This window comes from Canis lupus, chromosome 35, assembly GCF_048164855.1.
Source record: "Canis lupus baileyi chromosome 35, mCanLup2.hap1, whole genome shotgun sequence".
NCBI lineage: Eukaryota > Metazoa > Chordata > Mammalia > Carnivora > Canidae > Canis > Canis lupus.
In genome coordinates this window covers 2,338,924-2,350,509 of record NC_132872.1, presented here as the reverse complement: position 1 = coordinate 2,350,509, position 11,586 = coordinate 2,338,924, and the positions used below count along the sequence as shown (strand labels likewise).

At 56.1% G+C, this 11,586-nt stretch overlaps 1 protein-coding gene across 2 annotated transcripts; it reads left to right on the top strand.

The window, feature by feature from the left end:
• MUC20 (mucin 20, cell surface associated) lies at positions 1–11,352 on the top strand. 2 transcript variants are annotated; one of them, XM_072811613.1, is made up of 4 exons: positions 1–124; positions 5,675–7,024; positions 9,251–9,342; positions 10,995–11,352. In XM_072811613.1, exons 2-4 carry the CDS (start codon positions 5,734–5,736, stop codon positions 11,061–11,063), a joined length of 1,452 nt encoding a protein of 483 aa, XP_072667714.1. In that variant the 5' UTR covers positions 1–124; positions 5,675–5,733; the 3' UTR covers positions 11,064–11,352. The 2 variants fall into 2 exon arrangements, with proteins under 2 accessions (XP_072667714.1, XP_072667713.1); XM_072811612.1 differs by lacking the exon at positions 1–124 and adding an exon at positions 1,990–2,149.
• Positions 11,353–11,586: the final 234 nt, after the last annotated feature.

The window sequence follows — 11,586 nt, the reverse complement described above, 5'->3', positions numbered from 1 at the left end:
CTCAGCAAACCTAGGGAAGCTCAGCCCAGTGGCTTCAGGTGGCTTCCCAGTTAGATCCCATCATAGGCAACTGGGCTGGAGCTGAGCTGTTGATCACTGAACTGATGAGAAGAAAAAGGAAAAGGTGAGGAGTCCGTGGTGGGCATGAGAAAGGCACCTGGAATACCTGAATCTGGATTACGGGGCTGTGGAATGAGGAAGTCCCCTCCCGGGCTGCAGAGGCAGCCAGTGGGAGGGAAGTGGCCCGAAGGAGCTGCAGGCTGTCTCGGCTTCTTTTCTTTCCTTTTTTTCCTTTGTTTCATTCTCGTGACTGATTTATTTTATAACTGGAAGTCTGTGCTCTTACCCCCTTCCCTTTACCCAGGCCCTCATCTACATTCCTCTGGCCACCACCTGTTTGTTCTCTCTATTGACTTAAGGTTCTGTTGGTTTCTGCCGGAGTCCCGTCCGTCTTCTCTGGGGGGCCCCACCCTGGATCTCACGCGGTGGCCCTCGCCCAGCAGAATCCAGGTCAGGGCTGTGGCCTGGGACCTCCCCAGGGGAAATCCCCCCTCGAGTCTGATGCAGTGAAGGATCCGGGCGGAATGGGGCGGTGGAAGGCTCAGCCCGGCAGGAGGCCCTAAGATCAGCTGTGTTTTGGAACTGGCCTCCCAGATCCCCGACTCTGTGCGGTGGACAGTGTCCCTAGGGCAGCCTCTCAGCCTGTTCTCGCAGAGGCTTCCCCCCACGTCTGGGACGACCCCCTCCTTCTTCCAGGCAGTAGAGGTCTTCATCCCAGCACAGGGGGAGGTTCTAGAAGACAGTCTCACACCCAATGCAGAACCTGTGTGGCCAGAGGACCTTGTCGACGGAAGCCCAGGGGGAGGCAGATACCTTTTCCAAAGTCACGCAGTTCCTGGGCCCCAGTTAAGGAAGGAACTGGAAACAGAACTTAGGTTTTCTGATTGCATTTTGCAGTTCCTTCCAGCGGCCACTCTACGGTGGTTTTCATCACAAAGCTGTGGCCCTGAAATCCCCACAGGGTACCTTGTCTGCCACTGCCTGTGGCCATAACAGCGCAGTCCTTGGCCCCTGGAGGGGGTAAAATTCTTTTCTAGGGCCTCTGGAAGTAGATCCTGCAGCCTCAACCCCCTTCTTGTGGCCAAATCCCATAAGCTTCCCTAAATCTCAGCCTCGCACTCCCCTCTCCCAGGCTCTGGGGCTGTGGCCTCACACCCCCCTTCCCTCCTCCCCTGGTTGTGGTTGTGACGCTGACAGGGACGCAGGATCACAGAAATCACTGGAAAGACGCTAGAGATCAGAGTCCTGCCCGCACTGTCTGCTGCGGACCTTGGGGGTCTGTCCCTTCTGTCGCTTGAGGATCAGGGTAGATGGCGGGGCTCTCACTTATTTGTTTGTTTTCAGCTGTTATCTATTCCTTTGCGGGGGAGGCAGGGCAGGGGGGAGCCAGCCCTCCGCAGACTCCGCAGAGTGGAGCCCAGCGGGGGCTCAGCCTCAGGACCCCGAGACCCCGAGGTCGTGGCCCGGAGGCTGTCACTTAGGGAGCCTCGAGGCGTCCGTACTCCGTGACAACACGTGTAGGCTGTGCGGCAGCTTGGCTCCCCGCGTGACCCCCCCAGGCGGCCCAGCCGGTCGGGGTTACACCCATTTTACGGATGGGGAAGTTGAGCCCAGGAAGGCTCTTTAACCGCCTAGGACCCAGAGCGAAGAAAGGCTAAGGTCAGAAAGGCCCGGGCCTGCTCCAAAAGCCCGAGTCCCTGCACTGGGGGGGGGGCCGGAGGGGGGGAGGGGGGAGAATGGGACCCCCCAGCTTCCGTGCTCCCCCTGGCTGCGGGGGGCGAGGGGCTGAACCTCTCAGGTGCGAGGTCCAGGGAGGCGGGTCCCTGCGTCTCAGGAGGGCGGGGGCGGGGGGAGGGAGGGGGCGCGGCCTGGGCGTGCCCACCTGTGGCCCGTGTCCCCGCGGCCCGGCTCACCGGCGCATCTGGAAGCGTCTGGAAGCCCGGCCGGAGCCGAGCCGCGCAGGAAGCAGGAAACCGGGCAGCGCGGGCGGCGCCGGCTCCGAGGATGCGCTTCCCATGCGGCCTGGCGCTGCACCTGCTGCACCTGCTGCTCCCGCGCGGGCCGCCGGGGGCCCCCGGGGGCGCTGCAGGTGGGCGGCGGGGACCCTGCCCGCGGGGGACCCTGGGGGGTGGGGGGGCTGCAGGTGGGCGGCGGGGACCCTGCCCGCGGGGGACCCTGGGGGTGGGGGGGCTGCAGGTGGGCGGCGGGGACCCTCCCCACGGGGGACCCTGGGGGTGGGGGGGCTGCAGGTGGGCGGCGGGGACCCTCCCCACGGGGGACCCTGGGGGGTGGGGGGGCTGCAGGTGGGCGGCGGGGACCTTCCCCACGGGGGACCCTGGGGGGTGGGGGGGCTGCAGGTGGGCGGCCGGGACCCTCCCCGCGGGGGACCCTGGGGGGGTGCGGGGGCTCTCGGGGGGAGAGGGCGGGGTGGGGGGCCCAGGCCGAGGCCCCGCACGGGTGGAGGCGCTGCGGACACAGCTGCTGAGGCCAAAGAAGGGGCCCCCAGGATGCTCACCCCGAGTTGACTTCCCGGCCCAGGCTGCCCCTGAGCCCGGGGCTGTGTGACTGTCACACTGGTCGCCGCTGGGGGGGGAGGGGGGCGCCTGGGGAGAACCCACCTGGATGGTCACAGCCACCAGGCTGGTCACAGGCAGTGTCTTTTGTTTTTTTTTAAATAGACTATTGTAGAGCAGTTTGGGTCACAGTAAAATTGAGCAAAAAGTGGAGAGATTCTCGTATGACCTCTCTACTGCCCCCCAACATAGTCTCTCCTGCATTATCTTTTATTTTATTTTATTATTATTATTTTTTTTAAACTTATTCATGATAGATGTAGAGAGAGAGAGAGAGAGAGAGGGAGTAGCAGGCTCCATGCACCGGGAGCTGGAAGCGGGACTCGATCCCGGGTCTCCAGGATCGCGCCGGGGGCCAAAGGCAGGCGCTAAACCGCTGCGCCACCCAGGGATCCCCTTGCATTATCTTTTTAAAAAAAGACTATTTTTTTAGAGGATTTTTAGTTTCATGGCAAAATCAAGAGGAAGGTACAGAGATTTCCCACAGGCCCCTGCGCTCTTTCTAACCCTCAATCACCCCATGAGGGAGACACAAGTCTTACTCCTACCCACCCCCTGCCCCCAGAGCTGGTGGGACTGAGGCTTACCAGGATTTAAAAAGTTATCTTTAAAAAAGCCAAGATTTGGGGCGCCTGGGTGGCTCAGCGGTGGAGCGTCTGCCTTCGGCCCAGGGTGTGACCCCGGGGTCCTGGGATCGAGTCCCACATCAGGTTCCCTGCACGGAGCCTGCTTCTCCCTCTGCCTCTCTCTCCATGTCTCTCATGAATGATTAAATAAAATCTTAAAAAAATAAAATTAAATTAAAAAGCCAAGATTTCAGTCCTTGCCTAGTCCTTGCCTAGGAGACAACATGGTCTCCTGTAGGCCCTCATGATCCGCTAGGCTTGTGCTGCACGTTTTACACTTGGATTGATTTACTCTTCACATCCCTGTGAAACAGGTGCCCTTAGCTCCATTTTACAGATGAGAAAGTGCAGGCTGGGAGCCAGGAGACCTGGCCAGGATGACATGGTTGGAAAGCAGGAGAGCAGGGATTCAGACTCAGGCCCCAAAGAACACGCACCTTCCTCTCTGCCAGTGTGATTTGAGGAATAGACCAGGAGAGCTGCCACATTCTAGAGTTGTGCGGGCTGCGTGGGCTTTGCTGCGTCTGAGAAGACCCCTGCTGGGTAGGAGACTTGGGTGGGGGGGCTGTGAGACCCCAGGGTGGGGGGGTGAAGAGGTTAGGGGCTGGGAGGCATGAGGAGGTTTCACAGAAGGATGATATTGTGGGGTTCCCGGATAAAGAAGAAAATACTTCAGGGGAGGTGGGTGGTCAGACCCCAAGAATACCTCTGTTGGGGCCTTAGCTTGTGTGGGCTGACACAGAAAGGCTTTGATTCCACTGGGTGGGGATTGAGGAAGCTCAGAGAAATGGCTTGGGCTTTGAAGTGGGGAGAAGGAAGTATATTCCCGTAGAAGCACGATTCGTGAACAGCTGAGGAGGGTGAAGGCCGTGACTCACCTGATACGCATGTGGGGCCAGCCTGACCTTCTGAAGGTTGTGTGCTGTCAATGCCTCTTTGAGAGGACACGGCTGGGGAGGGGTGCTTAGTGGCCCCTTGCAGGCTTTGGAATATAAGACTTTCCCGTTCCCCTTCCCCTCAGGCCCTCACCACGGCAAGGCAGGTCTGGTAGGTAACCCTGGTTCACGAGGGCGGCCCGGAGGGGCCTGGCCGGTAGGACGCGGAGTCAGGATTTGAGCCAGTCATTGGACTCCAGAGCTAGTTGGCAACAGGCCTAGGGCCGGAGCCCAGTCTTTCGCTTCCTGGTCCAGTGCTCTTTCACTGCTCAGGGAGAGACATGGGAGGACAAACTGAGGACCTGGGGCCCTGACAGGTAGAGGTGACCACATGGTCTCGTACTTCCGTTGGGTCCTTGGGTACTTTGGGGCCAGTAGACCTCAGTAACGACCATCTCAAACCATTGGAACCCCAAAAGGAGGGTTTATATTTTGATTCTTTTCCTTCCAAGAGGAAGGTTCCTGGATAAAACCTGGGACATCCACTTACATTTGAATTTTTAAAAATATTTTATTTATTTATTCATGACAGAGAGAGACAGAGAGGCAGAGACTTAGGCAGGGGGAGAAGCAGGCTCCCGGTGTGGAGCCCGGTGTGGGACTCGATCCCAGGTCTCCAGGATCACGCCCTGGGCCGAAGGCAGGCGCCAAACCGCTGAGCCACCCAGGGATCCCTGAATTTTAAGTAACAGAGTTTTTTTCTGTAAGTGTGTCTCAAACGGTACATGAGAAATACACATACAGGGGCACCTGAGTGGGCAGCGAGTGCCACCCAGCCCAGCACTCATACAACCTCCAAGGGTCTGTCGAGTGGACAGGGCTGCGTCCCTCGGCTCCGTTACCCGTGGCACGTGGCTGGGCCCTGTTCCTGCGGCCCTGGGGTCGGGCGAGCAGCGCTGGGAAGCTTGGCCCTTCCCCCAGACTCGCCTGCTCCCACCTGCTCGGTCTGGGTAGCTGCCTCTCCCCTACTCCTCCCAGCTACCTCTAAGTACAAAACCACAGATGTTTCCTGTATTTGAAGGGTTTTTACTTCCGTGGGGAAACACCTGCTGGATGAGGGAAGTTTCGATGGGCAGGTGACAGGGATTTCTTCCGAAAATTCTGAGAGTCCTGGTCCCTGCTCTGTAGTTCTCGGCTCACTTAGACTCCTGGCTTCTTTGCCCCCCATCAAGGCTGCGTCCTGGCCCCAAGCCTTCCCTCTGATGGCTTCAGACCAATAATCAACTCGATTCTGAGGCCTGCTTGTCTCAACAGGGTCATCAGAGGACATCAGTCAGGGGATCCCAGTTCCATGGTTGACCCATGGGGCCGGTCTTCTGATACACCTCCTCCTTCCTTGTATGTGTGGATGAAAAATGAAATAGAAGCAACTTCCCCTCCCCACCCTCCTCCCAGGGCGCCCAGGGCATAAGCACAAGAGCTTGTGCGAAGTCGGCCCACTGGGACTCGTAGCTTACAAAGCTGGTCTTACCCAACACAGGCCCCAGCACCAGCAGACCAGGTCCTGTGGTGACAGCAAACCACGTAGAAGAGCCTGCCATGACTCCAGGGGTCAGGACAAATTCAGAAGGAGCCTTCCAGACCGCTGACCTTCTTGAGACCTCTGTGCCAAGCCACATGCCTTTGGAAACTCAAACCCTGAGCCCCCAGACGTTTGATTGGACCTTAATCCTGGCCAACACCAATTCAGAAGCAGAGACCAGGGACACCAAAACCACTTTTCCTGCAATGGAAGGCAGGGCCTTCACCAAAATGACACCTTCCAAGTTCACGGTGGTGATCACCACTCCTATGGAGGCATCGGCCACCAGTGGCAACCCCGTGGGAACTGGGATGACCACAGTTGAGACTGTTACAGGCAGTGATCTTGCAAAATCTGTCTTCGATGCCCTTTGTACTGATGACAGTTCGGAAGAGGCAAAGAGGATCACAATTGACGTCTTGACATTGGCTCACACTTCTGTGGAAGCTGAAGGCCTGGCCTTAAAGAGCAGCGCCTTCTCCGACAGCTCAGTTCTGGCCATCACCGCCCCACGGGCCCTCGCACCTGACAAGAGCACTCCGGCTAAGGGTTTGTTTGCCTACAGCATCACTGACATTGAGGTTGCCAACTGCAGCATTCTAGAAATAGAAACAACTGCCACCACCCTTGGGACCTTGGACATGGATCTCAACCCCACAGGGGGAGAGGTCCTATCTCCGCCTGTGGTGTCAGCTTTGTTCAATTCCACTGAAGCAGAATCACACGTCACCGAGACCACACCATCCGCGGAGACCTTGTCAGCAGCCAGTGCCACAGAGGCAGCCACACCTGATACCACAGTTGAGACCCCACTAACTGCCAATAGCCCTACAGAAGGAGAAGCAACAGCAGCTACGACCACCACCCCCAGCACAACTTTGGTCTCAGTCAGCGTGAACCCCTTGGAAGAAGCTTCAGTCCTCTCTATTGAGACGACAAGCCACACCAAGGTCTTGGGAGCGGTGACAGTCTCCACAGAGGCTGGGTTAACAGTGGGGAAAGCGACTTCACCTGCTGGGCTCTCAACTATGGCCCACAGCTACAGCCACATCGCCACTAGCAAGAGCACCACCCCCTCACAGCCTTCTACCGCGGATGGCACAACCAATGAGTCTGTCCCCATCACCAGGAGCCCCCCTCCTTCTGTCCAGCTGACCAGGGCCAACAGCAGCCAAGAGGCAAACATCACCTTATTTAGGACCACAGCCTTAGTAAAGACCTTGAAGACAGCCAGCGTGGCTGGAGGGAAGACCCCAACAGCTATGCCCACCGCGGTTCAGACAAGGTGGACCACAGAAGCCACTGCGGGTAAGTGGCTCCCTCGGGTGTGAGCTTGGGGATTCAGGGTTTGGACTTGCCAGGATGTCTACGTGCTCAGGGGGTGGGGAGGGAGGAAGGATCTGGGGCCTATTCTGAGCCCCATCTCTGATGCCCCCCTTTTCATGATCTTCTAGTGATGCTTCCCAAAATCAGAAACAAGGACAGTTAGGGAGGTGTATGGAAACACTGTGGGGCTGGAAGTCTGGAGAAATGTTTGAGATCCTGGTTTTTGCCCTTAACAACCTAGTGACCTTCTATGACATCAACCGTTGAGTAACCACAATGTGCCGAGTGGTGAGGCCCCAACTTTTATTTTTATTTTATTTTTATTTTTATTTTTATTTATTCAATGGGGTGAAGGATTGGGGGTTTAAAGCTACGTGTCTGAGACAACAGGTACTTCTCAGGGAAGAAGCCCCTTGTCAGAGGCTGCGTGTCAGCCCAGCTCCTGGCCAGCCTGGAACCTCCACCTCCACTTCTGACACTGTCCTTGGGCCTCGTCCCTGTGGTATTATCCTCAGCTGGCCCTGGTCTGTGGAGACGTGAAATAAAAATATCCACGACAGCCGCCTTACCGAACATCACTCATGTGCCAGGGAGAAGTGAGAGAGAAACCCTCAGGACCGGCTGCGCATGCTCGCTGACGTCAGGCAGTAACATGCGAGCTTCGCAGGGGTTACCCCTTCTAATTAAACCTTCAAAACCACCTAAGGAGGCGGATAATATTTTTAAATAATTTTTTAATTGTTCATTTGAGAGAGAGGGAGAGGGAGGGCACAAGCAGGGCGAGAGGCAGAGAGACAGGGAGAAGCAGACTCTCCGCTGACCTGGGAGCCCGATGTGGGGCTCGATCCCAGAACCTAGAGCTCATGGCCTGAGCCGAAGGCAGAGGCTTAAGCGTCTGAGCCACCCGGGTGCCACTGAGGTGGGCATTGTTACCCCACTGACAGGTGAGGAAACAGATTTAAAGATGCTAAAAATATAGCAGTGGGACTCCAAATGGAAGCAAGTTTGATTCCAACTCGTAGTCTCCTATCGTGCTTTTATTGTTAAAAGCTCAACTTATTAATATATTTTTCCTTTTTTTTTTTTTTTAAATTTTTTTATTTATTTATGATAGGCACACAGTGAGAGAGACAGGCAGAGCACAGGCAGAGGAAGAAGCAGGCTCCATGCACCGGGAGCCTGACGTGGGGTTCGATCCCGGGTCTCCAGGATCGCGCCCTGGGCCAAAGGCAGGCGCTAAACCACTGCGCCACCCAGGGATCCCTATATTTTTCCTTTAAAACACTTTTCTTTATTATTTGTTGGTTAGATGATACATTGACATGATTTAAAATTCAATAGGTACAAAAGGAATCAGCATAAAATGCCTTTCTTCCACTGCTGTTCCCCAACTGCTCAGCTGCCTTCTTCTTATTTTTTTTTTAAGATTTTATTTATTAATGAGAGACACAGAGAGAGGCAGAGACCCAGGCAGAGGGAGAAGCAGGCCCCATGCAGGGAGCCCGACGCGGGACTCGATCCCGGGACCCCGGGGTCACGCCCTGGGCCGCAGGCAGCCGTCAGCCGCTGAGCCCCCGGGGACCCCAGAGAGATTCACGCTGACACGGATACAATATCCGTTCTGGCATCTCTATGAATGTTGAAGCACAATTCCAGGATCAGTTCCCAGAGCATTCCGCTAGGCAGAAATGCCTGCAGGTGGCAGGTGGAGGCAAGGAGGCTGGGCCTCCATGGAAGGCAGAGCTTGCCTCCGGGGGCTGGATTGAGACCTCCGCCAACTTCGGGCTGGACGCACTGGCTGAGGCATTCCGCCCCCCACCCCCTCCCCGGGAGCCGGCCTCTCCCTATCTGGGCCCTTCCCCGACAGCACACCCGGGACCTCCAGGCCTTGAGAACATTCTAGATCTCAGTTTCTCCTTCCTCACACTTCTCCTCACATTACGTATCCAAATATGGACGGGACCTTTAGCCATCCTTACCCTCACTCTTGTTGGGAGAGCACTACAAGGACCCCCGTTATTGAGGAGAGGGCGTCCTCCTTTCTCTCTGCCGTGAGTAATGTAAGATCCCATGTTAGCACCGACACGTTTACACCTGAGAGCGGGCACATAGGTCAGAGGTGGGGACCAAGGCCGGGCAGCAAGGTCGCGTCACGATTCCTGAACAGACTGACCCACGTTCTCATCTCCTGCTTTCCTAAACCCGCAGATGGGGATGGAGGCTTTTTCCTCCTGCGGCTGAGTGTGGCCTCCCCAGAAGACCTCACTGACCCCAGAGTGGCAGAGAGGCTGGTGCAGCAGGTAAGGGAGCACTCTCGGGGCCAGGAAAGAGGAAGTGAGTATTAGGAACTAAATCTCTGCTTGGCTTGGCTTCTGCCTATTTTTCCTGAGTTGGGAATTCCCCTTCTGTGCTACGTAAAAAGATTCTTTCCCTCGCCCCCAATTTCCTCAGGCCATAGGAAGTTCGGGCCTTCTATCCCTTGGGAGAAGATCAGTGATATTAACGGGCAGATAGGCAGGACTTTGGTTATAAGGAGCAGACACCCAACTCATCGTAGCTTATACAGAAAAGGGAAGGTAGTGGCTGAAACACCTAGAAGTGACTGTTCAAGCTTCAGTTCTGGCTGGATCCAGCAGCTCAGACGCGCTCATCCGGGTTTTCTCTTTCTTTACCTCTCTTAGCTCTTCATTGTTCAGAATCTCTCTCCATATGTAAGGAAAGTTGGCTGTGACAGCCCGAGTCATAGGCACCTCCCTCTCCCAAGATCTGCTTATTATACTAGGGAAAGACTGATCTTACTGGTCTGCAAGGACCACCATGACTGACAGCTCAAAATGAACCACGTGGAATGAGAAGGACAGGCCTCAGAGGCGCTGGGGATGCCAGGCAGAAAATACCCATGGATGCATGTTCTAGATGAGGACCAAGATTGGGACATATTTGTATAAGTTGGGAAAATTCCCCTAAGACCCAGATCACAGGACAAAGGTCCCAGGGTCTGAAATCCAGGCGCAGAGCTTTTGGGAATGGTGTGAGTCAGTGGGGGGTCAGACTAGCGCAGCTCAGCCTAACTCTGTGGCCACATCTTGCTGCCAGGGGATGAGAAGGGGGAATAACCGGGCCCTTGAAGTTCTCTTAGTGGAAAGGGGCCTGTCGGGACTCCCATAGTAAGAAGCACCCTGAACGCCGCATGGCGGCTTTGAAAGTGGACAGCAGAGACATGACCAATGCCTACCGCGCATGATAATCAAAATGGGAAGTGTGAACCCTCACCAAGGAGGGAGGCCAGAGGGGCACCCGGGGGTCTCAGTCACTTAAGTGTCCGACTCTTGGTTCCAGCTTAGGTCATAATCTCAGCGTTGTGAGATCACACCCCGTGTTGGTCTCTGTGCTCAGCACACGGTCGGTGTGAGCTTCTCTCCCTCTCCCTCTGCCTCTCCATCTCCTTCTCTCTAAAATAAATAAATACATCTTAAAAAAAAAAAAGGAAGCCAGAATGGTGCCAGATGCGAGCCCCCTAAACTGGAAACCATTTCAGGAGTCAGAAAGGGGCCAGGGAGGAGGAAGCAGGTCAGGAGCTGAAGTGCAAGCACCATGCGGGTGCTGGGTGTGAGTTCTCGTTGGGAGTAGGACACAGACCCAGGGCTCGGGGCTCTGGAGCCATATGGATCTGGGGGTGAATTCCACTTCCTGACTCTGTGAACTTGGGTAGGTTGTTCCATGTTATTTTCTTCCTCTATAAAACGAAGGTACAGCACCTGCTTCCTAAGGTTACAGTGAGGTTGGACGACATAATGTGCGCGAAGCACAGTCCGGGCCCAGGCTGGGGCGCGGAGACTGCTGCTGGCCTCCCTGTGCGTTTGCTCCCACTGTCTCGTCCTGTCCTCGGCCTGTGGGGAGCTCACGGGCCACATTCGGGCTGGAAGTATCTTCTGCTCCTTTTGCCCTCCAGCTCTGCCGTGAACTGCATGCCCACCTGCCTCCCGCCCGGGTCTCTCTGCTGCATGTCACGAGGGGCTGAGGCACATCAGCTGCAGCCAGGAGTGGCTGTGGGCCCAAAGGGGCAGCGCTGCCGGCGGCCTGGGACCCCCCCTTCCCGACTGGAGCTACGCTACAGGCTGCATGTACCTGGAAGCTTCCCCGAAGGTCAGCTGCCTAAGGCCTTGCCCCAGACACTGCAGCGGGACCCTGGCCCACATATGCCAGGTGTGTGTGTCGGGTGGGGGGGCTTCCCTTGTTCCAAAGATGCCCTTGGACTCCCTCTGGCACATGTGTCATGTTGCAGTAAAGAGTGATCTGATCACCTGTCACCCTCGTTGTGCTTCTCTCGGACATTAGAATTCTGCACGGTGTGGCCCAGAGGTTATCTGTTTGAGCCATATAGGTTGTTTGGTTAAGGTTTTTTTACGTTTTTATGATACAGGGATTTTGTGCATCCTCCCTACAACCGCCCTCCTCATTCTCCCCTGGTTCTTGGTTTGGACCTTGATTACGGCACTTACGGAGGCTGGCCCTGGAGTCTGTTGAACTTTGAGCTCCTTCAG

Coding starts and splice junctions, on each gene's coding strand:
- MUC20 (XM_072811612.1), top strand. CDS start 2,065: ATGCGCTTCCCATGCGGCCTGGCGCTGCACCTGCTGCACCTGCTGCTC. Junction 2,150..5,674: donor GGCCCCCGGGGGCGCTGCAG/GTGGGCGGCGGG, acceptor TACCCAACACAG/GCCCCAGCACCAGCAGACCA. Junction 9,343..10,994: donor CAGAGAGGCTGGTGCAGCAG/GTAAGGGAGCAC, acceptor TTTGCCCTCCAG/CTCTGCCGTGAACTGCATGC.